General features: G+C 43.7%; 2 protein-coding genes across 4 annotated transcripts; one reads left to right on the top strand and one right to left on the bottom strand.

The window, feature by feature from the left end:
* The first annotated feature begins 12 nt into the window (after positions 1-12).
* Positions 13-11,209, top strand: IL17RB (interleukin 17 receptor B). Its single transcript, XM_060023782.1, is given in 11 exon segments — positions 13-72; positions 2,627-2,753; positions 4,591-4,619; positions 4,621-4,639; positions 6,092-6,234; positions 6,968-7,033; positions 8,062-8,152; positions 9,308-9,448; positions 10,656-10,937; positions 10,940-11,129; positions 11,131-11,209. Coding segments are annotated over 11 exon segments (1,227 nt in total).
* Positions 8,997-27,999, bottom strand: ACTR8 (actin related protein 8). 3 transcript variants are annotated; one of them, XR_009520889.2, is made up of 17 exons: positions 27,760-27,999; positions 24,671-24,841; positions 23,159-23,269; positions 22,431-22,535; positions 21,975-22,148; positions 21,365-21,458; positions 21,014-21,146; positions 19,562-19,715; positions 18,674-18,769; positions 18,023-18,163; positions 16,725-16,989; positions 15,784-15,947; positions 14,778-14,966; positions 13,105-13,138; positions 11,726-12,707; positions 10,858-10,926; positions 8,997-9,437 (listed from the first exon to the last, which is right to left on the bottom strand). XR_009520889.2 is itself a non-coding variant. In XM_060022700.2 (13 exons), exons 1-13 carry the CDS (start codon positions 27,880-27,882, stop codon positions 14,823-14,825), a joined length of 1,875 nt encoding a protein of 624 aa, XP_059878683.1. In that variant the 5' UTR covers positions 27,883-27,999; the 3' UTR covers positions 13,169-14,822. The 3 variants fall into 3 exon arrangements, 1 of the variants encoding a protein (XP_059878683.1); XR_011246645.1 differs by lacking the exon at positions 13,105-13,138; XM_060022700.2 differs by lacking the exons at positions 8,997-9,437; positions 10,858-10,926; positions 11,726-12,707; positions 13,105-13,138 and having other exon boundaries at positions 13,169-14,966.

Consider the following 27,999-nt stretch of genomic DNA (forward strand, 5'->3'; position numbering starts at 1 on the left):
GGTGGCCCCGCGATGTCGCTAGTACTGCTGAGCCTGGCCGCGCTGTGCTGCGGTGCCATGCCTCCGGAGCCGGCAAGCCCACATCCGCGCCCCCTCCCGCTTTCCCCTCCCTCGAGCCCGTACCCAAATTCGTCCCACCCGTCAGCTCATGCTTCTCCAAGGCGTTCGCGGAGGGCCGTCTGTAGGGGACGCGTGTGCATGCTCTGGGGCACCGGGCGTCAGGCTGCTTGAGTCAGGAGCAAGGGAATCAGACAAACCTGGGTTCGCATGCCACCATGTGCTCTTGATTTAGCCATTTATGCTCACGGAGCCTCTTGTCCTCATCTGTGTAAGGAAGGGTCATACCTAACTTACCAGGATCTAGTGAAGGACAGCGATAGGGCCTGCAAGGCAGCAGCAAAGAGCCTGGAACATAGTAGGTGTTCACTATTGTTATTGCCTGGGGTCTTGAGGTCTGTCCTCTTTGGGGGCACAAGAGCTGCTTCTCCATTCCACTCGCCTTTTTTGCCCTGTTAATTTCGCTGTACTGGGGCCCTTGTCCTCAGGGCTAAGCTCCTGAACTCTACTGCAGGTTTCTTTTCATCCCCTGTGCCTTGAAGGACTGAGAGAATCTTCTGGGTCATTAAAGAAAAGCTCATCTGCGAAATAGCATTTGAAGCTATATTGCTGCCCTTTTAGCATAGCACATAGCATAAAAGCATGGTGTTACTTGGTGATGGAAAGACAAACCCCATTCCCTGCCCTTATGTCTTCAGCTACTCTCCTTGTCCTCTGTCTCAGTTCGGAGCCCATCCCCTCACTCCCTGGCCTTTTCCACTAGAGGAAGAATTCATTGCCTTTGCAGTAGCTGCTGTTAGGCCAACAGCTTGAACTCTGTAAAGTTTAGAGCCATTGCTTTGCTTCTTCCTAAAATTTGTCTCACCAGCCCTTTGACAAGAACGTAGCTCCCAGTATGGTGGCTCATTTGTTTAAAAAGCTGCCTGATGATATCCCTTGGAGTTCAGCTTTAAAAAGACAAAGATGAGCGACTGAGAATTTCACCCAACTCAGGTTACTCAAACTATCAAAAGTCTTGCCTTCTGTCATACAAGGTGTTTAGAAATGTTGAGGCCGTGAAGGATCAGATTCCAGAGCTGGTGGACTTAACCACGCTGTGTCATGTCACTGGAACTTGCAGCTGCCTTTTAGGTCCAGTATTTTATTACAAAACCAAAGTGCTAATTATTTTTTCTTATAAAAAGACACGAGCAGTTAACTCCAAAGGATTTAATACTGGCCTTTCTTAGACACTGATGATATTATTTTTTTTTAAGTTTTTATTTTTTTTAAATAAATTTTATATATTTTATTGATTTTATTTTTGGCTGCATTGGGTCTTCGTTGCTAGTGCGGGCTTTTCTCTGGTTGCAGAGACCGGGAGCTACTCTTCATTGCAGAGCATGGGCTTCAGTAGTTGTGGCACACGGGCTCAGTAGTTGTGGCTCACGGGCTCTAGAACACAGGCTCAGTAGTTGTGGCACACGGTCTTAGCTGCTCCGCAGCATGTGGGATCTTCCTGGACCAGGGCTCGAACCCGTCCCCTGCATTGGCAGGCGGATTCTTAACCACTGGGCCACCAGGGAAGCCCTAAAAGTTCTTTTTAAAAGATAACATGATGAAATCACAGTTGCGCTATGATTTTTTAAATATCTCAGGTGAGTCCTTTTATATTAGAAGAAGAATTTTTTAAAGCACCTGGGAAAGGCACCATGGACTGCACTCTTCTACTTATCTTCTTGGCATAGCCAGTCCTTAACCTGGGAAAACTCAATAAATATTCTAGACTGTCCTGAAAGCCTGCAGTTAAACATTAGAGTGTGAAGGGACCTTCATGGTGGTCTAGAGTTATCCCCTGCTTGTAGCAGAGACGGCTGAGGTGCAGAGAGGGGTAAAAAACCCACCTCTGGTCTTTAAGGGAGGTGATGGCCAGGCTTGAGGGTCAAGTGTACTAGCGGTTAATCTATGGCCCATCATAGCCTACCATGGGGCCATGTAGTCTCCCTCAAACTGTGAAGTGGAACCAGCTCAGCATTCATCCCTTGTGTATGCATTTAAGGAAAAAGATGGCGTTTTGCCTAATTGGCAAATGAAAGCTTGTGGTTTGACCATATTCAACATGGCACTCGGTTTCTTTTCGTCCCCTGTGCCTTGAAGGACTGAGGGAATCTTCTAGGTCAAAGTAAGCACTTGGAGACACTTGGCTAATTGCCACTAATCCAGGTCCTTTGTTGGGGGTGTGGATGTTGTGCTCACAAACAGGCTGCTGAGAGCTACAACCTGGAGCCTGAAGCAGAATGCCTGGGTTCAAATCCCATTTGGGGCCATTTCTCTGCTGTGTGCCTTGGGCAAGTCAGCATCCCTGGGCCTCAGTTTCCCCATCAGCAAAGTGAGGGAAGCTGAACTTAAATTACATCCTGGCTCTAGAATTTTACACTTCTCTGAGTCTGTGAGTTACACTGGCAAACCGTGTGGGGTCCATTTCCTTAGCAGACGTTGACTAGAGACATGAGTTTCAGCAGTAGGTTAAGGAATGAAATTATAAATGAAAAGTACTTGGAAATTCAGGGCTTCCCGCTTTGCCTTGCAGTGGACGTTTTCCTACATTGGCTTTCCTGTAGAGCTGAACAGAGTCTATTTCATTGGGGCCCATAACATCCCCAATGCAAATATGAATGAAGACGGCCCCTCCCTGGCTGTGAACTTCACCTCACCAGGTGCATTTCCTCACTCTTCTCTTACTGTCTTGCTGGGACACCTGTTTTGGTATGTGGTTTGGTACAGAGAAGCCAGGTACCCTGGACAAGGCGTTTGGCCTTGCTGAGTCTCGGCTTCCTCGTGTGTAATATGGACATGACAGTAACTGCACCTCACTCACAAGGAGAGGATTAAGTCAGGTGAAATGGAGGGGAAAGCCCATTCCTGTGTGTCAGGCACTGATTGAGCACTTGACACGCATCATCTCACTTAAGCCGTCAACAACCCCAAGGTTGGGACAGCCCCGTTTTACAGATAAAGAAACTGAGAACTTAAGTAACTTGCCCTGGTTACACATGCAGAAGTGAAGCTGACAGTCAAACTCTGGTCCTTCTGGACTGATCCACTTTAGCCATTCTTTGTTGTTGACGCAAAACGCTTGTTCCAGCCTCGGTTGCCTGGCAGGCTGTGTAGTCTGACAGCGTGCGGCTGGTCTCTGAGGAGGTACAGACTCCAGTAGGTTTCTCCCCTGAGCTGCGGTGAAGAGGCAGGTGGCACCGAGTGCTGGGTTCTTTCCCTTGCTCTGTGACACACAATCAGCTCTCTGGTGTCACACCTTCAGTATCACACACGGGGTTGGGGTGAGGATGAGATGGGATCATGGGTGAGGAGGGTCCAGCACGGTGCCCGGCCCCAGCAGCTCCCACGTCACCCCCACTCGGCTGGGTCACCTGTTCTGTATCCCATGCCTGTCCCTGTCCCAGGTGTAGCATTGAAGCCAAATGGGGCAATTTCCAATCTGTCATTGTTCCTTGGTCGTGGTCCAGTGTATTCTTGGCATCACATCATTTACTACACAGTAGTGCCCAGCTTTCTTGATGAGACTAAATCTCATTTTTTAAATTATATTTTGGAATAATTTTAGATTTATAGAAAAGTTGCAAAGCTAGTACAAAGAGTTCCCATATACTTCTCACCCAGTTTCCCTTATCGTTAACATTCTACATTACCGTGGTCTATTTGTCAAAACTGCGAGTCCAACACTGGTACATTTCTATGAACTAAACTCCAGACTTTATTGGATTTCACCTGATTTTCCATTAATGTCCTCTTTCTGTCTCAGTGGCATTTAGTCCCCCATGTCTCCTTCGTCTCATCTGATCTGTGACAGTTTCTTAGTCTTTCCCTGTGTTTCACGATCATGACAGTCTTGAGGAGTGATGGCCATACATCCTGCAAACCCAATCTGGGTTGGTCTGGTGTTTGTCTCATGATTAGACTGGGGATATAGGTGTGTTTGGTGAGAATTCCGCAGAGGTGAAGCACTCTTCTCATGACACTCTATCAGGGGTGGGTGACATGCACAGGACGTCACAGGTGGTGCTCACCTTTGTCACTGGTTAAGTGGTGTCTGCCAGGCTTCTCTGTGTAATCTAGTATTTTTCCCTTTCCCAAATTTTAGTTTTTGGAAACAAATCACTAAGTCTACCCCATCCTGGGGTGGGGGGTATAGGGTGGGATTAAGCTCCACCTCCTGGAAGGGGCAGTATCTACACATATTACCAAACCTCATTTTTGAATAATGGTTGGTTTCTAAGTCTTCTCTTGGGGATCACAGATAGTTTTGATAAAGGCTGTATTTAATTAGACTCTGGTTATCACTTCCTGAATAGATAATCTTCTGTTTAACAGTATGATGTTAGCATCTCATTTAAATCTGCTATCTGACCTCATATCTGAAATGTCTGACAATTCATTACAGGTGTGGTAAGCATATGTGTATGCACACTTGTTGGCAAGGGGGTGGAGCAGAGATACCTTCTTCTAAAATGTAAAAACTTTCATTCAAATTTCCAGGCTGCCTGGACCACATAATGAAATACAAACAAAAAGTGCATCGAGGCAGGTAAGTAAATACAGCACTTGCTTTTGTTATTAGAAGAAATTCATACCGTGAGTCAGCGCAGCTCAAGCTTTTTAAGATGAAGGAACTGAGGCCTAGGGTGGGGCTGTTATGTATCCGAATTGCTCAGACTGTGAAGGCTGATCCTGGCCAGCGCCGTGCCCCCTGAACCCAGGGATGGACAGACTCTTAGTAGGTTTATATGGTGAGCAAGTCACAGAAAAAAAAACCCTGCTCCCTTGGTTAAAGTAACATTTTAGCCCAAACCAAAGGCCCTTCCTGCCTGGATGGGAATCTGTAAGTCCCCCACCTGCTCAGACACCAGTACCACTGAACTGTGGTCACGGGGACCCTGCACACCTTCTGCTTGGACAGGCAAACATTCAAGGTGGGAGCGTTAGCTAAAGTAGTGACCTAGAAGCAGGCTGTCAACCTGTGACCTCACAGGGGTCCACATCCTACGGGCCCAACTGTTAGAACCTGCCCCCATCTTTCGCATTTTTAAATAAGCCCCTTCAGGATAATCAGTCCCAACTGGCCAACTTCCAAGGGGTTTACAAGGATTTCTGTGCATTTCTAGGTAATAGTGGTTTTGGGGGGATCAGTCCCTGCCTCTTAGGCACCCCCACCCCACAGGCATCCCTATGAACCCCAGCAGACTGAGTGCACGCGTCTCCTCGCTGGAAGGCAGACTTGGAGCATTGTGCCTCCTCTCTCGCCCCCCACCAGGAGAGATCTGGAGTGTTGGAGGTCACTGGGATGTGAGGCGGTCTGAGGGCCTCGAATCAGTCCTAGAACCCAACTCCTGAAGACAGTTCCGAGCTGGGACTTGAAATGGCCTCCTGGGTGGGGAAAATAATACACGGTATTCTATATCATGTTCCTGGAAATTAACCGAGTGCTGATTTGCAAGCCACATGAATGAAACCACCAGCTTTTTCTCACAGAGTAGACCTGTCCGGGTATCTTCTAAGCCATGAGATATTTCCTTATTTCCTGACATCCAGTAAAGCTGGGGCAGAGTAGTCTGATGGATGGAGCTCCTGGAACCCAGAGTGTTCTAGTTCTAGCTGAATTCCCTCACTCTATAAACTTAGACATGTCTCCTAACCTGTGGCTCCTGCCCCGCATCCCGGCAAGGAGGAAACCCCGACCCCAGCCCTTCACTCAAAATGGATGTTGAGAAGAGAATGTAGTAGTAGAACCCAGCCTGTGCCTCTCACCACCCTCAGCCCAGGGAAGCTGTTTTCAGCAAAGCAGTGACGTGCGGTCACTAAACTTTCTTGGGCAGCAGGTTACTTTGAGATGATAAGTAAAAGGCACACTGTGTAGTTCAATAAGTATCTCTTGGACGTGTGCCTCAGAACGTACATCTGTTTTTGTCAAGCCCTTATGGGGACTTAAATGAGGGCTGAGTTTGCAACTCCAGCCTTGTGATTCTCTCTCAACTTACAGGAAGTCTGTGGGATCCAAACATCACTGCTTGTAAGAAGAATGAGACCACGGTAGAAGTGAACTTTACAACCAGTCCCCTTGGAAACAGATATATGGCTCTCATACAAAATACCACTGTAATTGGGACTTCTTATGTGTTGGAGGTACTTTTTTCCCCTTCATTTCCTCAACACCACCCCCGTCCTCAACCTCCAGCTCTCCTTCTCTTGTTGAAGAATGCAGATTTCCTGGACAGGCTCTCTTTTGAGAGAGCACGGGCAGAACTGTCTGCTGTACAAATATGCTGGGCTATTTTGATTAATTCAGACAAAGAAAAACAAGTCCCTGGGAGCATCCCTGGAAACATCCCTGTGACTCTAAAACCAACCAAAGGTAGAGGTCTCAGAAGTATGGAGTGAATCCTGACTCACGCATAGTCTAATGAGTTCAAAGTCAGTTTGGGAAGAGCGGTGTCTTCACTGGCAGTCTCTGATCTAATCATTTGTATGGCTCCTAATACCTTTTTTTTTTTTAATGTATTTAATGTATTTATTTTTGGCTGCATTGGGCTTCGTTGCTGCCTGCAGGCTTTCTCTAGTTGCGGCGAGCGGGGCTACTCTTTGTTGTGGTGCACGGGCTTCTCATTGCAGTGGCTTCTTTTGTTGCAGAGCACGGGCTCTAGGCACGAGGGCTTCAGTAGTTGTGGCTTGCGGGCTCTAGAGCACAGGCTCAGTAGTTGTGGCACATGGGCTTAGTTGCTCTGCAGCATGTGGGATCTTCCCGGACCAGGGCTCAAACCCGTGTCCCCTGCATTGGCAGGTGGATTCTTAACCACTGTGCCACCAGGGAAGTCCCTGGCTCCTAATTCTTGATTTTTGTCTCACTCACCTGCACCAGAAGGAACTAACTCGAACTTCCGTGGTGGTTCAAGGGACTGGGGAAAGTGAAGGTGCTGTGGTCCAGGTAAAGCTGAATGAGATGCTCTGGGGAGGGGAGGAGAGGGGAAGGGCACTGAAGACCCATTGCACTGCAACTCGTTGCCTTTGAGGAGTCTTTCTAGTTGGAACAGATGAGTTCTCTCCCCAGCTCGCTTCTGCCAGCAGTCTCACCATTATGTGACATTGATGGGGAATCCTGGCTTCCATCTTCACAGCTGTGAGGTCAGGAAGCTGACCTTATCATCACAGTCCCTTCTGCTTTTGTGAGTGGCTGTTGACTTTCCAAGGTGCTTTTATTCCTATCTTCTGTCACAGAAACACAGAGGAACTCTGAGCCATTTTATTATCCCAAGCCTCCATTTTCACTGCAAAATGAAGTAACAAAGGACTTGAAATCAGCAGGCTTGGGTTCCCAATCAGCATATGAACTTTGAAGGGCAACTCTGTCCCCTCGGGGACTGAGTTTACTGCGCTGGAGAACAGGAAGTTGGGCTAGCAGGTGCTCTCACAGCTCTTTCCACTCTGAGTGTATGCTGTGGGGCCATGGAGGGTCCCGGTAGGACACAGCTACACCCAAGACATAAGGGCCTTTTTGTTCTTCATTCCTGGGACATACAGGCAGAGCTCAGACACGCCCGGCAGAGCAGATACCCATCAGCACGTTAGGACTGCACCCCTTTTCCAGGGAACCAGACTCTACTAGTCCCAAGGGACTTACATGTCGTAAAGCACTGGCTTAGGTCAAGAGGAGTCCCACTGCTCTGTTTTTTAGAGGACATATTTGTATATGTATTAGGATGTGACCTAACCCTTTTAGATAAGGAAATTAACATCTTAGCAACATGTACACAAAGTTTAGGTTCACAGCTCAGGAGTCTTAGAAGGTGTTTGGTCTTGAGTCACTAGTCTGGATTTTAGGGCTTTGTGACAGACATATGACCAAGGGAAAAAAATGTCCTATTACAATGCTAGAGAGGGGCTGAAGCCAGAAAAAAAGGGAAGAGAAGTTCTGGTGAAAGTAGAAATAAGGCTGAGCCCCTCATTTCTCCTTAGCTGACTCCGTATTTCCATACCTGTGCTTCATTTATGAGATCAAGATCCGTGACCAAGCAGGATATGCACAAGAAGGGAAACAAAATCAACGGTGCAAAATTGATATTCAGAGTGCCTCAAGGATCTGCTGAAAAACATCAGGGCTGTAAAGGGACTGAGTATATGAGGGAACATGCATTTCACTGCCTTTTGACTTTCTTATCCGTCTCAGTGGCCCAGGCCTGGCTGATACTGTGATTCATTGTGGCCACACAGACATTTGGATAACAAATTAGGAATAGTGGCACCAAGAGACACACATCATTGGTGCCTGAGAGCAGCTGGTTCTGGACAATGTCTCTCTGGATTTAGCGATGTTAGTACCTTCACTGCAGGTTGACAAATAAAATGGTTCCAGAACTAGCCCAGGGGTGGGGTCAAAAGTTTTAACTTCCCTGGTGGCTCAGTGGTTAAGAATCCGCCTGCCAGTGCATGAGACATGGGTTCGAGCCCTGGTCCGGGAAGATCCCACATGCTATGGAGCAACTAAGCCCGTGTGCCACAGCTACTGAGCCTGTGCTCTACAGCCTTCAGGCCACAACTACTAAGCCCACGTGCCTAGAGCCCGTGCTCCGCAACGAGAAGCCACCGCAATGAGAAGCCCACGCACCACAACGAAGAGTAGCCCCGCTCACCGCAACTAGAGAAAGTCCGCGCGCAGCAACGAAGACCAAACGCAGCCAAAAATAAATTAATTAATTTAAAAAAAAAAAGTTAAAAGGTGCTGGTCTTAGAAACCCACCTCCTAACAATCCTGACTGCTGTGTAGGCACAGTGCCTACGGATTCCTGAGCACTTTCACACGCTGGAGCTTAACTGACCCTCAACATTCCCGTAACCAGGTGGCATGACCTCCCACATCTGTCAGTCTGACAAAACAGCCTTTAAAAACGCCATCTATCCATATTATGTATTAAGTAATTGCACCCAGAATAACATTAATTCAGCAAAGAAAAAAAAAAACGTAAACTCTGGTTATCACAGTGAAAATGTGGAGTAAGAGGCCAAAATGATTTTAGAGGACTGTTCCTAACCTCCTGGGCCCCCTCTCCCTTTTGAGAATCTAATGGAACACCTGGACACTCTAATGGAAAAACACACTGATCTGCAGACCCCGGGGAGATCTACTGACCCTTGGCTTTAAAGGGACCAAAACTTCCACAAAGCACTGAGTAAAAGTTTTAGTTTCCAAATAAGAGATAAATTTGGTTCTGTTCTGCTAAAGATGAACAAGCTTTGTTTTCTCCAGGCAGAAGTGTGCTGGGTGGATGGCTGCCTCTCCTCCTCTCGGCTCTGCTGGTGGCCACGTGGGTGCTGGCGGTTGGGATCTATCTGACCTGGAGGCATGGTAAGGGTTATAATTCAGTTCTTTAAAGAAACGCAGATGAGGAAATAACACTGATTTTTTTTTTTTAAAGGAGATTCCTCCAAAGGCAATCACATTTTGGCATTACACAAGAGTTAGACATTTATTTAATGCCTCATAGCTCTCCTAAAGACTAATATAATGACTGGACCACACCCGCTAAGGTAAAGCAGGGATTGGGACTCCAGATCTGCTATCCCCTGTTTTCTTTTTACCATCGAGGCATCTACAACGAGTGTAATGGGCCAAAGATAGCTGATAACAAATTACATTTTACCTGTGATAGGTACTCTACGCTAGTTCCTACTTTTGAAAAGTAATTCTTCCAAAGCATAAGAACGACACTCATTTGGATTCATATACTCTAAGGATCTTGCCAACTCTACAACACTGAAGACTTGAATAAGAAATCAGAATATTTATATAGATACACAGCTAGAGGGAGGCCCACTGAAAACCTCTGCTTCTTCTCCCCTCCACACGTAGACAAGGAAATATAAATGCAGTCTTTGAGTTGTCTGTGATGTTGTATACAGAACAAGATTAATCCCATTTTCTTTCTTAGGTAAGCTAGCCACATCAAACTTTGACCTTAAGAATACTTATATTAATGGCTATTGTTTGACTTGTATTCGTTAGTTTCATACCTAGTTTCCATTCCTTAACACGTATAGGACAGAATTCCAGTTGAGTTCCAGCTGAAATGGGGGTACCACTTAACCTTACGGAACTGTAAAGAAACTCTACCACCTGTAGGTAGAAGATGGAACAACTACTGAGTTGACCCAACTTAAAACGTGATGTGAAGGGCAGAGAGGTCAGCTGTCCTTGTTCACATATGGCACTAAAAATACTAAACTTACAACCACCCACCTGAAACAGAGTACCTTAAACCTGAACAGTTTCTATGAATTTATTTGAAAAGCTACGGGCTTAATCAAGAGGACTAATTCAGTGACAGGGACTTAGAAAAACATCTTTTAAGCACCTTTAAGGTTTAAGCACTGGTGTGTTTCAGGTGATGTGTACAAAAGGAACATCAGGAGTATTTTCCTCTCTGGCAGTAATAACATCCCTGGTGCTTAGCTGATGTGCCCTAGCAAGGGATCATTTATCAGCGATAGTTTAGACTAGAGTAAAAGCCTGTTATTTGCTGTCCACAGATGACAAATGCTTTTCTCCCCCACAGAAAGGATCAAGAAGACTTCCTTCTCTACTACCACACTACTGCCCCCTATTAAGGTTCTTGTGGTTTACCCATCTGAAATATGTTTCCATCACACAGTTTGCTACTTCACTGAATTTATTTAAAACCACTGCAGAAATCAAGTCATCCTTGAAAAATGGCAGAAAAAGAAAATAGCCGAGACGGGTCCCGTGCAGTGGCTTACCACTCAGAAGAGCGCCACGGATAAGGTCATTTTCCTTCTTTCCAATGATAACACCATGTGTGATGGTACCTGTGGCAAGAGGGGGGCAGCCCCTGTCAGAACTCCCAAGACCTGTTCCCCATCGCCTTGAACCTCTTCCGCAGCGATCTGAGAAGCCAGACTCATCTGCACAAATACGTGGTGGTCTATTTCAGAGAGGATACCAAAGACAATGACACTGGGCTCAGTGTCTGCCCCACATACCGCCTCATGAAGGATGCTACGGCTTTCTGCAGAGCTTCTCCATGCCAAACAACGTGTGTCGACGGGGAGAAGGGTGCACGCCTGCCACTACAGCTGCTCCTCCCCATAGCCCAGCCACGAAGCAGGAGACCTTAAAGCCTTCCTACTGCTCCAATTACAGGAGGAAAGCATCCGTGATGATTCTGAAGTTTACCGTACAGGCTACTTGTAGGGAGGATTACAGCTGAACCTTGAACAACCCAGGGGGTAGGGGTGCTGACCCCTGTGCAGTCGAAAATTCATGTATAACTTTACAGTCCACTATCTGTCTCTGTGGTTCTGCATCCGTGGATTCAACCAACTGCAGACCGGTAGTATGTATTTATTGAAAAAATCTACATATAAGTGAATCTGCCCAGTTCAAACTTGTGTTGTTCAAGCGTCAACCATATGTATACCTGCTTTAGCAAAAGGAAGTAAGGGAGGATTCACAACTGAATACATACACCTTAGTCTAGTAATTAAACGTTTTTATGCTTATAAAATTGGTACAAATTTACTAACTACTGTGGCATTAAAGAACAGAAACTGAATTTATAACTATAAAGCTAAGTCAATTTCACACCTAAAAATCAAGAACACTTACAAGGCTTCCCTGGTGGCGCAGTGGTTGAGAGTCCGCCTGCCGATGCAGGGGACACGGGTTCGTGCCCCGGTCCGGGAAGATCCCACATGCCGCGGAGCGGCTGGGCCTGTGAGCCATGGCCGCTGAGCCTGCGCGTCTGGAGCCTGTGCTCCGCAACAGGAGAGGCCACAACAGTGAGAGGCCCACGTACCGCAAAAAAAAAAAAAAAAAAAAAAAGACCACTTACAAAACTATAACCATTCAGATAATCAATGATAAAGCATCTCCCAGCCAAATATCCAGTCTTGAATAGTCCATGCTCTGCAGAGTAGGTAGAATTGTTTAGCTCTATAACTTTCTAAGTTTAATTAATGAATGCCAAACCTAAGAGTCCTCACTAATTCACTCAATAACTTCTTAGGTGAAAAACCTATTACACACACAAGTCCTTATTTCTAAGATAACAAAAATAGAGAATAACAAGCTGAACCTGTCTTTGCTGACCAGATGACCTACTTTATGTGGAACCACTTGTAAACTTGGTATTTGCATAGGACCCTCCCTCTCAGAACTAGATTCATGTCCTATCTGACTCTTGTACAGGTGACTTTTAACATCAACAACAAAATACATCACTTGCAGAGCTGATGTCTACTTTTGCCCAAAGTTACCTATTAGAAGTCACTGTCAGAATTCAGAGTTTTATGGTTATTACATAACTTTCCATGTTCAAAACAAAAATAATTCGTATGTTGAAGTAATTAGTCTTTTTATAAATGAATTATTGCACTGGTTTACTTAAATAAAAACCAGAATCTAGGGCTTCCCTGGTGGCGCAGTGGTTGGGGGTCCGCCTGCCGATGCAGGGTCATGGGTTCGTGCCCCGGTCTGGGAAGATCCTGCGTGCCGCGGGGCGGCTGAGCCCGTGATCTATGGCCGCTGAGCCTGCGCGTAGGGAGCCTGTACTCCGCGGCAAGAGAGGTCACAGCAATGAGAGGCCCGTCTACCGCAAAAAAAAAAAAAAACATAATCTACCATAGAATTACAGAATGTAGAGATGTGTGGCATTTTAAGTCTTCCAACTTTTTACTTTTCTCAAAGCATCTTTTTCTTAATGCAGAGGTCACCAAAAGGTTGTTTATATTAGCATCCATATTTTTCTAGGAAAGCTTGTCTCTTTCACACAGTGCAAGACTGCATCTGCTCTAGAATGTGGATCAGTTTCAGGTGGATGACTCTTAAAATGTTCTTGTAGATTATCCTTAAAGGACCATGCCACTCCTTCTAATACATGTCTTACAGATAAAGACCAAAATAAGGAAGGATAGTGTGTGCAGGTTCACAAGCAAATACTTAGTAATGCCTGAGGCAATACAATTAATGTGGTAAAGCTCACTTACTTGTCATGATCAGTCTTCACGGTGCTTGTAAGTGCTAGTAATAGAAGACGGCTTATGTCAAAACTTGGATCAGAAACCAACCTCCTCTGAATCAACATCTACCAGTTATAAGAGCAATATGCTCTTATGTGAAAAACTATTATAAACAGAAATACATTATGCTTTTAGAACTAGGTAGCCAGTATTAAATTGTGTTGAAACAGCCCAGAAACATAAAACCAGTATTGTATAAATTTAATTATTTTGTTTAAAAACTGAAAAAATAAAAGCATACAATTTTCAAATTTAAGGCAAACATCCCAAATAATACTAGCAAATTAAAATTTTGTAATACTGGCAGACTTTGTTTCCAACCTACTGAGCAGATACGCAAAATAATCCTATTTATTTAAAATGCTCTAGTAACAGCATTTCTCCAAGTCCTAAAACTTCCAACCATCCTTTTTTTTTTTTTTGGCCATGCTGTGCAGCTTGTGGGGTCTTAGTTCCCCAACCAGGGATTGAACCCGGGGCCACAGCAGTGAAAGTGCCGAGTCCTAACCACTGGACTTCCAGGGAAGTCCCCCCCAACCGTCCTTACTGTTTCTATATTCCACTTACCTGCATCTCTTATCTGCATCTACTTTTGTCTTTCCCCCAGCCCCACTCCCACCCTCAGTTCTAGGGGAGCGAGATGGTCCCTGGCAGGGAGTGGCAGGAATCAGGCATCCTCCCCACCCTCCCAGGTCTCTGAGCTCATAGGCTGTGCTGGCTGGCTCCAGTCTCCAAACCTGCTTCCCTTCCTCTGCCGGGGCTCAGAAGGCTGCACCAAGGCCTGGACCACTGGTGGTAATAGCTGTCTGTATTTAAATGTTGGTTCAGACTGCTCACAGATTAAGGTCAACTGATCATACTGAACAAAAAGTACTCCAAGAACTTTCACTTCATTTTTCAGGTAAAGGAAAATTGGGGACCTGATGCTTAAGTTAGAAATTACAGCAGTCTCCTTGTTTATCTGTATGACACATTAGAAAATCATTAACCTAAATCATTTCTATCTGGCTTTAGGAAGCAAATGAGTTTTCATTTCTGTTCTGTTTTGGTCAATGACTGTTTTCCTTCCCCAAGCCCACCCTAGATTATGTCAGTAACAAAAGCCAGCCAGCCCAGCCTTAAATCTTTGCCTCTCGAAATCTAGACCTGAATGTGCCCCAATATTTTTTGTAATACAGGAGAAAATTTTAAAAAAACAAAAAACTTTCTTTCCTATTTGGAATTGTAGCAGCATACACAAGTCATGACATATGTGCTTGCTGTACTAGATAAGAGGGAAAATGCGTGACCAGACATTTCTCACAATTCACGTACACAGTCACACACCCACCCCTCATGGTTATGTAAGACTGCCTGATGACTCTCAGAAGCCAACCTAAATGAAGGGCTTTACCACCTGAGAACCATTCTACTGCAGCAATTTAGATCATCGGGAGTTAGAGACCCTGAAGAAGGGGCAGGAGAGTTTACCACTGAAGACTAAGTTCGTATTTATTCTCAAATGTCCTGACTACAAAAGCAGCTTATTTTTTACACCAATGTCATGTTCTCAACATAAAAGTTAAAATTCATTTATTTCATAAAACTTAAGCACCTAGGTCAATAAATTAGAATATAAATGTTCTATAAGAGTCTTATACCACAAGGTTATGTGTTGGTCTTCAACAGTGGCTTTTCTGTCCATTTCACCACACAAAAGCAGCTCGCTCTCGTAGCATGCGAACACCAAAGCGCTGCCATTCTCTCTGATAAATCCACAGCTCCTGTGTCGTATCTAAACAAGCCAACACTGCCCCTCCTTTCCATGCAATCAGCCGGGGATCCATGTCCTAGAGAGGTGATAAACAAAGATATTTCAGTGTAAGCATACAAGACATATACTTGAATTTGGGGGTAGAAAACACGCTGCTGAGTCAATATGGAATAAATCAGATTTTCAACTTGCATTAAAGACCCATGAAAGATCCATGAACCACAGACATCTTCTATTTCAACTCACAAGAAATTTGTTTAGTTTTTATTACTGAAAATGCTACTATTCACTATTTACTATTATTCCACATAGAGTCCCTATAGGCAGGAACATATGTAAGGACATAACTTATTTTGAAGTTTGACTGGAATAAATATATCCCACAATCCCTCCCTCAGAATTAAAATTAAATAAAAATATTCCCAGGAATTGTCAGTGAGAATAATAAAATACAGACACAATCCGTTTCTAAATTCCTGTGTTTATGGTTGCCAAGATAGTTCAAATCAAAAAGATCCCTGAAGATCACCTGGTCTAGGGACCAGCAGGAGATTCTTAATATGAAAGAGATAAAATGGAATTGTTCTGGCTGACAGCGTGAGAACAGTCAGTCTTCTCCTTGCCCCATTCAGTCCTCTGACAAAGGCGGAAGTCAGTCATGCTAGTTTGGAGGGCACAGCAGGGACTAAAAGCCAGTAATCTAGTCCCTAGTCCAGAGCTCCTTTCACCACATCTGTGACCTGCTGAAAGTAATTTTTCCACTTGCTCCAAGCCCTTAAGAACTCCCCAGACACAAACCCACGCCTCCCAGGATTTTCTCTGTCCAATACATTACAACTAGAAATAATGCTGTTTCACTGGCAAGAGTACAACTTGCACTGTGTACAACATACCTTGGGCCTTGTGATCACATCCACATTTTCAATAATTCGCCTGAATGAAGGTGGCATCTTATTGAGAATTCTGTGCTGCAGAAATTCTTGAGCTTTATGAAACATCAAACCACCTCCCACCACCAGGATGGAGCTGTACATCTTCTTTTTGGCTTCATCAGACGCTGAAAAGACAGTGAAATCCCTTCCACGCTTTTTCTCCATATCCACCACCACCCCAGGCCAAGCCACCATCATCTCTTGCTTGGATAACTGCAGGAGCCTTCTCAAAGGTCTCTCTCCCAACCCATCCTAGACAATGCTACCATGCAGCCAGAGGAACCTTGCAAAACACAAATGTGAGCATGTTGCTGTCCCACCCCCGACCCTGCTAGTAGCAGGATTAGGACCAGAATCTCTAGGGGGGCCTACAAAGTCCAGCGTGTGTGTACCCACCACTTCCCACAGCTTCACCCTACATCCTGCTTTCCAGCCACACTGGCCTTCACACAGGCTTCTTCGTCTACCTGGAATACCAAGGTAACACCTCACTCTCCCCCTAGATCCCTCTCTCTCAAATGGCTCTGCCTCAGGAAAGCCTTCCCTGCCTCCCCGCCCTCCACAGCTCCTCCTGAGTAAAAACCCCTTATTAAATCCTTCAATCAGAAACTCTCAGTCAGAACCCTTTAGTTCAATTTTGTAGCACCTGCCACAGTTGTAATTTCATCTTTGTGTGGTAAGCTGACTTGTTTTGGTCTCTTGCACTAGGCTCCATGCTCAGCGAGGCCAGGAACCAGATCCTAACACCTGACAATGTAGGCGCAAAGCAGATGCTCAATAGGTTTTTTTTTTCTTTTTCTTTTTTTTTGCTCAAAAGCTTTGGCATGAACATGCTGCAGGGCAAAACTACACCCTAGCCTGAACCCTATAATTGCTCTCTCCCGGCTCCCAGACGTGCTTACAACAACAGTCTATGCTATGGAGGATGGCTTTATCCAGGCCCAGGGCTTTCCCTTCAAACAGCGAGATGGCAGTCTTCCGGGACATCAGTGCAGTGAGAGCTTCCTCAGAATCATTGCCAGCCATCAAGCAGTCTCCCTGGGAGGATCCCAAGTCCACCTCCTGGGAATGCAGTCTTTCTGGAAGATCAGAGGACTGGCCACGAAGATCCCCCTCAAATCCAATGGGTTTGGATGCAGACTTTCGGTCAGCAGTAGCTTTTGCAGACTTTAAATCAATCAAAAGGAGAATCAAATGGATGGTAAGGCTATGATAGAACACGGTTGATGTTCTCCAGCTAGATCCCCCCCTTCTCCCTACCCCACTACTCTACACTCTATAAAAAGAAGGTCTGTCACTGTGCTGCAGAGAGGAAACACACCATAGTTCTACGACCAAGCACCTGATCCCCACCCCTGGATAACTAGGAGTCAGGGGTGGTGTGCAGAAGATGAGGAAGTGCTGACAATTCCAAAACAATCATGGGCAGGCAGCGCGTGAGGTAACACCTCACTCTCCCCCTAGATCCCTCTCTCTCAAACGGCTCTTCCTCAGGAAAGCCTTCCCTGCCTCCAACCCTCCACAGCTCCTCCTGAGTAAAAGAGCTATAACTTTGCTATTACTGATAGGATTTTTAAGATTGAAATGTCGATGTAGATGAACTTTTCCCCCTGAGTTTCTAAGTGTAGTAGTTCACTGGAATTCTTAGGCCACTGGCTGTTATGGGTCCTCATTTTCAGACCTTATCTAAGCACCCCACGCTCAGCTTTGGGACAGGAACAAAAACTAGAAAAGGTTCACTGCCCTCTTCTCTTCATCATGAGCTGCTGTTTCATTAGCAGATAAGAGCTTTAATTTGTGCCCCTGAATCAGACATCCTAAAACTAGGATCAGCTTTGGGCAAATTCAGCTCTTTGCCTGTGCCACCCAGTTTTTGCATGATAATTTAAAAATAGGTAAGCTTTTACTGAAAATACTACTGGATAAATATTCAAAAGTAGATAAAGTATTATACATAAAGTACTTAAAAAATACATGCCAAAAGGGAAGTATCTTGTAGATTGATATTCTGAAAATTGATGTTTGCTGAACAAAGAAATCTGTCATCTGGATTTTAAACACAGATTTCATCTATGGTCTTGAAAACAGTATCAGCTTTAGTATACTGTCAGATTGCAGCCACTGCAATGATGCATTAATTATGGGCAAACTTCTCATACAGGGACAAAACTGTCTCCTCTCACACAGAATTACCACAGACCTGTTCTTGCTTGCTTTGTGTGGCCAGCAGGTAATGTTCATCATGAGGATCCTCAGGGTCACCCTGGGACCTGTGCTGCAAAGTTGTCATTTTCTGTCCAACGATTCCAAAAGTTGCTGGATAAAACAAAGCCATCGGAGCCTGTGCATGGAAGGAAAAGAATGACCAACCAAGGATACTGCCTTCTGAAAAAACTGACCCATTAAATAAATTTTGTTCTTCCAAAAACAAAACTGGCAGATCAGATCCTATAAGTTAGACCAAGTAAGCATTCTCTTTCAGAAGTAACATTATTTTTTCAGTGCATGATAGGCCAGAAAACTAACTTATCATCAAATTGAATGGGTGATATAACACCAGAAATCTCAAAGTAAATGTAAAATAAGTGCCTAGTAATCTACTTTATAATTTCCTAGTAAGAATGGTGCCTCTTTCTAAATAACAACTCATCACATACTGGCTAATTAAAATAATGGCTCAGATCTGTTCTAATCTGTACTCTACCAGTGGTTTAAATGTTGGGTTAGCATCTAATTTACAACCAGTTGACATTCTCACCTCATGAGGTTTCCAGCAAGTACATATTCTCTCAGTCTGATTGAACCTGGCTGCCTTTCTTTCTACCCATGGAAATATATACCGATGTGTTACCTGGAGTTTTTCATCTCCTAATCGAAACTGGTAAAGAAGGGCAGGGGAATCTGGATGTCGAATCTGAAACTCATGGTCCTGAAGCCCAGAGATGTCCTGATTCCAGGAAAAGATGCTGTCAGTGAATCAGTAAAAGTGCATGCAAACTCTTCAAATGCCATCTAAATCTCACCTATAAAAGGGCTGCCCTACAACTTCCTACGACTTCCACTGGCACTTAATAAAACAAGAGTTCAACTGTACCTTGATTCTCTTTCAACATTTCTGAAATTCCCATTATGTACATTTTTGTTTGCTTCATTATCAACACACACCAATACAATGTCCAAACCAGTAAGCAAATTCCCTCAATAACTGGGAAATGTTATTACCCCGCCTTAATGTTTCTCAAAAAAATTTTTATTCAGAATTACATTACTTGAAAAATGCTTTAAAATAAGTTGGAAAAAGAAAGGTCTAAAACAAATAGCATAAAAAGGTAGCAATTCATATACAGCAATGACTAAATGTTGACTGTTCACAATACCAAGTAAGTGCTTCAAATGATACCATTTTATTAACTGTCTATACCTATGTATTTACCTGCTACTATGCATTACATCCAAAGGTTTATCTTTATCCTTTATTAGAATGATTGTAGATCCTAAGGAGAGAGACATCTGCTAAACTCTCTTAAAAATACTAGCTGTGTTTTCCAGAGCCTGAGACACATCCGTACAGCTCTGACCTTACCAGAAAACTCTCTCACTCCTTAAGAGCTTCAGCCTCAAGGCTTTATAAACTTGGGTTGAACAGGTTGCATAATACTGTTAAATTTTTAATTAGCTTTAAATATCTTCAATTTTTCCTGAAAACAAAAATAATCAGCAATTTTGATTTTGCTCCCACCTGATCTAAATGACAAAAAGTTTCTTTAAGGTGCTGCAGAAGAAGGCAATCCATTTTATTTGTTAACTGGCATTCTCTGTAAGGGAACCCAGCTCGCTGCATCAGCCAGTAAAAACATCTTGACACATCAGATCCACCATATGCCAGACAGAGCCTAGTGTTAAGAGAAAAGGGCAGATGGGTAAGCTGTCAGTTAAGAAGGTGCAAAGGGTGCTCCAAAAACTCAGTTAGGCACAGTGAAACACAGCAAGTTTCAAGAAATGTTGTAGAGATAAATTAAAGCATGAAAGGACAGAATGGATGTAAGGGACAGAGAAAGGAAGCTAGCAAAAACCAGTGGTGAACATCTAGAAGCAAAAAATGCTATTTGCAAAAACTGTCCAAGAAACAGAATACACATTAAATCCAGCTCATTTCCAAGTCCATATGTGTAGCATATAACAGCTGTTTGACTGTCTACACTCACCAACATGTAGAAATGGCAGGCAGTGACACCGTAAGACAAAGTTAAGGGAGAAAACCTGAGCGAATACTATCTACTAACTGAATATTTCTACGATTTGGAAAGATCACTGCTGTGCTGTTTTAGTGGTAGAAGACCTGGGTCCAGTGTTTTCTCTATACTTTGAAAACTAATGGCATTAGGTGTTACAAATGGATGAGCCCAAACAACTCAATCTGGGTTTGAGAATGCACTGTAACTTGGGGTGGGAGGTAACAAATTAACCTTTCTCATGGACTGCTTGGACCCTCTTTTAAATTTGTTTCTTTGACTTAAGAGTCAAACTTCCTATGTGGGTGACAGGAAGAATTAAAGCATCCTGAAGAAGCCATCCTGGAAGCACAAAATGCTGCAGAGAACTGGTGTGTGCACTACCTCAGTGTGCTTACCTCTGCTGGGCTTATCTCAGGACAGACAAGCAGCAAACCTGCTCCTGCTAGTTATGTTATTACCTCTTCTATCGGAGATGACATAATGAATGGACTTGACCACCATAAAGTTACTCCTCACTCACCAAAAACAATTATGACGAGAAAAACAAATACTCAAAATGCTAGCTAGCTAGAGAATTCAGACCTGAAAACCTATTTTCTCCTACATGACTTGCCCAAATAAAGCTTTGCTGTGAATGTGATTGGTATCTCTCTGCCACACCATAGTGAAAGACACAGAGCTAACATACACACTTCCTCTGTGGGAAAGCACACAGCACACGCTAGGGCTTTCAGGAGCTGCTAATGTGAACTCATATTAGAGAGTTCAAATGGGAAGGGTAAAATTGGCTATTTATAGCCGTGTTAGAATTTGCACTTCCACAATCTTACTAGTTTCACAAGAAAAATCTGAGTATGTAATTCCTTACAAAAACTTCTTTCTAACTCATGATGCTTTCAGTTGAACAGGCTGTGTGGGGAGAAGGAGCAGGGAATACCTCCTCCCAAGCTCCTCACCGAGTGTTCCGATGAGAGACCCCATCCTCCACACAGCACACGCTTGTCTTTTGGTCTCCAATATCTACAATACACGTGCTGCTTAAACCACTGCCATAGGTGGCGCACACAGACTCCTGATGGACCACGATCCCTGAAAAACAAAAGGTAGAGGCGTGAACACCTGGGGAGCAGGAAAGATCCTACAACAAATATTCAATTAAAATCTAGGAACCTCCAGGCAATCACCCAAGTATCACTGACCCTCCCAGAATAAGCATTTCAATAAAGCAGTGAATCAGATTAACTTTGTCAGGAAAAAAAAAAAAACAATCTCATTTCAGGCAGATTTCACTGGGATATCAGACATACCTGAAAACCCCATCTTCATTAGGATCATATTCACTAATTCTTTCACATGCTGTTTATTATAAATATCAGGAATTAACAAGATACATCTATAATACTAAAAAGAACAAAGAAAAAAATATAAAATGGTTAACACTCAAGTCAGGTCACAATAAATTTCACCACACTTGTCATCAAAGAGGATTCTCTCTAAAGCAGTAGCAGCAATGGCTAGAGGCCCAAAATAAAAACTCAAAGCTCTCTGCTAGTCTTTAGGTTTTATGAAAAAAAACAGAAAATGCTTAAGTTTTGTGGGCTTTTTTCCCTTTGAGCTATTTAACACTTGTAAAATGAAAAATAAGACAACTGATGTTTCCGAAAAAGGTCCAGAGAGAAGGCATAAACATGAGCAAGCTTGCTGATTGCAGAGCAGTTGAGAGGAACACCAAGAACCAAACAAAATGAGAAAAAAAAGAAAGCACCAGAGGGGAATTCAGTGAAGGAAAAAAGATATCCTTAACAGCCTAAGGTCGAAAAGGCTTCAAGAACACTGTCTTACAAACAACTGAGTATAGTATACTTTTATTGACCAAGAATCTTAAAGACAATCCAATAACTGGTCATTTTAGTTTACCTTTAAATCTTTCAGTGGGATTTCCAAGTATTTTTGTATCGCATGAGACCATATTACTTCAATATCTGCCAGAACAGCTGTAAGGGAGCCCCCAGGTCCTGGGTGAATATTTAACTGACCTCTTCTGATAGGCCAGTGAATATTGTAACAGTCCAGAGGATTAACATACAGGGCCTAGAAAAGACAGGCAGATGAATACATTGTTAAAACTCTTCTCTCAGGGTTTTCTAGATTCACATTCAAAAACCTAAGGCCAGAAGTTATCATTAACATTTGCTGACTGTTCTAATGTTGAGAGTGGTGTATGTAACATCTCAGGAGCCAGTGTGAATATCTGGTCCTCAGGGTAGGATTACAGAATGCTAAGAAAAACTAGAACTAGGTGGCAAAGCAAATTAATTTTACAAATAGTATCTAGGTTTTCTTCTTCCATTTCACTGTAAAGATGTTTCCTACCTCTTCTCCTACCAAAAACTCAGGGTGATGAGATGTGTTTGTCCACTTATTTCCGGAGCAATGATCTAAAATCGCAGGTCGCATCTGCTTGTTGTAGGAACGTGCCTGAAACAAAAGAGCATCCGAAAATTCTCTGAATGCATGCAAGAAAACAAGAAGGGGTTGTCCTCTTTTCTCCTCTCTCACAGACCAGGTACAGTGGCAAATTTTAATCATAAATCCAAGATATGTGACAAAATATTGATTGGTCACAAGTGGATTCTCCTGCCCTATACCACAATCTTGATTTCTCCCATAATGTTAACACTCAGGCAGTGATTCAGTCAGTCCAAAATTAATACTGTACTCTGCTGAAAGTTGAATACAGATTTATATATCATATAGACTCATGTCCATTCCTAGCAGCACTGGTTTATCACATTAAAATGACAAATGTAGTAAGAATACAGCTTCCCATCAAGATCCTGGCATTACACACTTAAGACTCTCAGATAAATTAAATTTTCATCACCTTGACACAAGAATCACCACCTTACAAATTATTTGGCTTGCCTAGACATCTGCAACACCAATTCAGGTATTCTGTAGGTGGTTAAGAATGTTTTTTCTTCCTCTTTTAAGGAAATCCCATCTTGAATTTGCATAATGAAACAGGGAGCGCACACGAATGGTTACGACTTAATAGCAGTGGTCAAAGAAAGAATCTGAAGAAAGAGTTGAGACTGAACCTGCTCAGGGGACACAGGAATCCGTCTTGTACCATTTGACATCTTTTTAGACCATATTGCTTGATCCACCATTTTAAGGCCATTTTGTCTTTGTTCATTACTTTCAGGTTTCTGGGGAAAAAGAACAGAGATGAAGAGTATAAAGAATTTAGTGAAAAAGAGAAAGAAATGGCAAAATACTAATTTAATCCAGCAAGAGCAAATGCTCCCTCATCAACGAGTAGCATGTCCTTCACCTTTGTCACATGCATTAATCTTAAGAATTCAAAGTAATCTTCTTATTATTTATAAATTAAAAAATCAGAAAAGAGCCATCGCCATAAAACTATCTGCAAAAATCTATAACCTCAAGTGACTTTTGACTGATATCAGAGCACTGCTACTTTATATTTACAAAGTATTCGAGAGACTCTTCCATATATCTATATAATTCTCATGTTTACAATTTTATAACGATGTTTTATTCCTTCATGTGTTATTTCACTTAATTAATGAGTATTCAAGTTCTTGTGAAATTGCAAAGAACACTATATTTTTATAAAATATTATTTTGTTTTCTTTCCATTTTTATTCCTGAGATTTATTCCTAAAATAGAATTGTAAGATCCAAAGATATGCGAATTTTAGATTCTTACACTGTCAAGTTATACTTAAGCTTAGAAATGGACTTAAGCAGAGTCTGCTAGTTATGCTAAAAAATGGAACCCTAAGGCTTACTATAAGAATTATAGAAATTGCAAGTTCCTAAAACTACCCTTGATTTAAAACTTAAAGCAGATTACAACGCAATACACATATTTAACACCTATCACAAAAATTTTCCTGTTAATTATCACCTGCAAAATAGGATGCCTACTGCATCCTAAGTAAATGCTTACTCCAAGGAAACACTACTTTTTGCCTTTAAATTATGATTTGATCTAAGATTGTAACAAGTGCTTATTGTAGCAATTCAATTTGCTACAGACTGAAAATATGAGCTCAATTTAAACTCTAAGTATCTGGAAGAGAAAATACGGCAGTCAGTTAATAGACACCTGGATGCATCATTTTAAGGGAATGACAATTCTGTATCTTCCACTAAAGATCATCTTCATCAATACCCAATTCATCCTGATGGGTTAAAAAATTAGATTTACTTTTGTTATAATTATTTCTGTACAATCTAAAATTGATAGCTCAGATAAAAAATGACATTTGTAACCCTGAATAATGTCGTTATTTTAAAATACATTAAAGCTATGAAGATGTCATTCAAGATTATAGCATACATTGAATACTGAAGCCCTCCCAAGGAGACAACCCTGGGCTTTCTCTTTAGGTCTTACATTTCTTTTGTGTGTGTGTGCTGTGACGGGGCGGGGCGGCGGGGGCGGGTGTTGGGTTTTTTGGCCACACTGCACGGCTTGTGGAATCTTAGTTCCCTGACCAGGGATTTAACCCGGGCCCTCGGCAGCGAAAACTCGGGAGTCCTAACCACTGAAACGCCAGCGTCCTCCATTTTTGACTTACATTTAGTCCCTCCCTTAGGAGCCAGTTGTCTTTGTACAGGGGCTGCCCTTGTTGTTTGTGTCTTCGTGCAATAACATGAGGAATGCTGGCAGGAAGTGTGTCTGTGGCTCGACCGATTCTCAGAGTTGTTGAACCTGGATGTATGACAACGATGAAGTTGCTCTGGATTTGCTGCAAATACAAAACATAGGAGTGTGACCTTAGTAAATAACATGCAGGTAACATGTTAAATAACACAGAGGTAACAGGCTAGACTAAGAAATTAGTTTCCTGTAATGACTATCAAACTCAAAGGTATCAAAATAATTCAGTAAAGGGAGTTCTCTGAGAGGCATCCAAATATTGCTCTCTGCCTGCATGCAAACTCATTTTGTATCTGTGTGCCGAGGATCTGACTCAGGGTACACAGGTCAACAAATATTTGTTTAAGTGAACGAAATCCTAAGTACCCAATGCAAATCAAGCTATAATTTGGGGGCATTTCTGTGCCAATCACTGTGGGTACAATGGTGACCAGGACAAAGTCCTGACCACTAGAGAACTTCCCATTTACTAGAGAAGAGAGTTAAACAACGAATAAGAGTGTGGGGAATACTATGACTTGTGAAGTATGGGGTTCCCTAAATCTGAATCACCTTAAGATCCTTGTTAAAACAAAACAAAACAAAAAAGACCCTAAAGCTTCACTACAAACTTTCTGATTCAGAATCTCCAGGAAGAGAGAGCCTAGGAATCTGCAATTTACAAAAGCTCCTAAAGTAATTAGTATGATCACTCAGATGTGACAACACTGGTTGAGAAGGTGAGGGAAGAAGTTAATTTAAGATCAGAATCACTGTTTCGCAATGCTGGAAAGTAAGTGGACTTTATACATGGAGCACTTCCGAGAATGTGCATGAACTGTATTTTCGTCATTGTTTTTTAAACACTTTACCCTTATTGGTTCTGTACTATTTACCTGATCTGGCAAGAGTCTGCGGTTAAAAACCAGAGTTCACAATTCTATCCTCACAGGTCAGAAAGCTCTGCTGCATTTCACCATCCATTACTGAGAGACAGTGAACAAGGACTGACAAAGCAGCACAAATCAGGACAGTGGAGTAATGACTGTGGGCTTTTAGATCTGTAATTCTCAAGGGGGCAGAATATAACCTGAATCACCAGGGAAACTTTACCACGTAAACCTGTTGAGGGACCCAGAGTTTCAGGAGGGAGTGGGGGAAGAAGGGACTCCAACAATCCCTTTGACAACAGGATGCCTCTGTTGAGAATCACCATTCCAGTGTGACTTCTAAATCAGCACCTACTCTGCTCTGCCCTTAAGCTACAGTTGTGTCTTCTTGGCATGTCCTCATTTAAAATATTTCCGTAACTTTCCAATAAGATACAGTCCAGAATCTCCAAGATCAAGACCCTGCCTACTTCTCTAGCTTTACTCTAGAACCACTTACTTTTCAGTCTCTTTAATCTTCCCAATCCAGATGTCTCCTGATTTCTTAGTTCACTGTGCTGACATTCAGGCCTTCACAAACGCAACTCCCCTTGCCTGCAGTGTTCTTTCTCCCTGTTAAATCTTACTCCTCCCTTCAGGTCTAAAGTTGAATGTCATCAGACCAGGTTTATTTGTCCCCCTGCAATAAGATCTTATGGCACCCCTCCTTTTCATGACACTTATCATTCTTGTCATGATTTACTGTCTGCTCTCTCAAAAGACAAAACCTTCATGTAAAGGACTACTACTGTCTTGTTCACTACTCTGTGCCCAGTGCATGGCATACAGGAGCCTAGAAGGTATTTGTTGAATGCCCATGGCACCACTCTCACATGGCCTGGTGCTCTGCAGCACACTTCTCAAGCTTTTGCGTGCTATGGCAGACAACATTTAGCTAGCAAACTGAGTTAAACAGATGAGGTGGCTTGCCATCAGGGACATCTGTACCTCATTAATAGTACACAGGCTGCAGCACACTGATGGGGAAGCTCTGGGGTAGTAAACGCAGTTTTCCAAAGTGTGGACAAGCAGTTTTTAATAATTACATATCTACCTTAACATATTAGAAAACAACTAGCCAATACATCCTACACATCATTTCCTGGACATTACTGCTTAAGATAAAATTGAGTAAAAAAAGTTATTCAGCAAATAATGGTAGAGGTCTCACAGAGGATATGGAAAAACCAAAAGTTGTTACAGGACTGAAGTTAAGCAAATGTTGTTATAGTGGCTAATGGCCCAGGCTCCAGATTCACAAATCTGGCTCGAAATTCAGGCTGTGCCACTTCCTTGCTCTAGATAAAGTTCCTACCTCAGAGAGCTATTGTGAGGATTAAACGAGTTAATCATGTAGCTCGGAGCCTGGCTGTCTCTTCCCAAGTTCTGCATTCCCTTCAGAACAGGCCAGGCTCTGGCTTATACGACCCTCTTGATGCCATCCCTGTTAAGATCTCCAGTCTCATGTCTTGCTCCCTCTTCTTCCTCAATTCCAGACATCCTCATCTCCAACATTCCATATCCTCCCTTGGCCCAGGTCTCTTCCATGCTGTTCTCCTGCCCTCACATTCCCCCTGGCTAACTCCTAATCATCCTTTAGGTCTTTGCCCAGGTGTCACCTCCATTGAAGAAACTGTCCCAGACCGTCAGGGCTGGAGGAGGTACCTGCTGTGTGTGCCCAATACCTCCCCCTATGGTCCTCTGCACTACCCCATCCCACTCCATGCCCTAGATACTTACTGCCCATCCCCAACCGTGAGCTCCCCCTTCCCGCCAAGTGGGAGAATCCTAGAGAGTGGGACCTGGCAAGGCCCTTACACACCATCCAGTCTGCCCCCTCAAACTAGTTGGCAGGAAGGTGACAGCCCTGTGCTAGTCTCATAGCCCGGGAGGCTGGGGTTCGCACAGTGGCTGGTGTCACTGGCCTGGCCATCTGCACTGTGCCCTCGGAGCAAGCGGGGGACGACCCCCTTGCACCACCCACCTGGGTGGGCGCCCGAAAACTCCCGCCGTTCGCCAGCCTCCTCCCCCTCGCCCAGCTCCGCGGCCCCCCGCCCCGCCCGGAAGCCGAGTCCGAGGCCCGCCCCTGGCGCCTCACCTCCTGCAGCGACTCCGGCACTAGCGCGGGCACGATGGGTCGCTTCACGCCGCGCTGCTCCTTCTCCTTCTCCCCGCCCTTCTCTTTCCCATTCTCCGTGTCCCCCTTCTCGGCCTGGGTCATCTCGGCCGCCGACGCCCCTCCAGCCTCTAGCCTCAACGACGCAACGCGACCACCAGAGAACAGGCCTCGGAACAGGCGCAACGTCTCGGCCGACTGCCCACAACCAAGATGGCCGCC

This window comes from Delphinus delphis, chromosome 10, assembly GCF_949987515.2.
Source record: "Delphinus delphis chromosome 10, mDelDel1.2, whole genome shotgun sequence".
NCBI lineage: Eukaryota > Metazoa > Chordata > Mammalia > Artiodactyla > Delphinidae > Delphinus > Delphinus delphis.

Excerpts from the sequence above, each read along its gene's own strand:
- ACTR8 (XM_060022700.2), bottom strand. The coding sequence starts at position 27,882 with ATGACCCAGGCCGAGAAGGGGGACACGGAGAATGGGAAAGAGAAGGGC. Across the intron at positions 19,716-21,013 it reads GTCTCTCATCGGAACACTCG|GCTCTGTCTGGCATATGGTG; the intron begins GTGAGGAGCTTG and ends TCTTAACACTAG. Across the intron at positions 18,770-19,561 it reads CTTTTTGTCATTTAGATCAG|GACATCTCTGGGCTTCAGGA; the intron begins GTGGGAGCAAAA and ends TCCTGGAATCAG.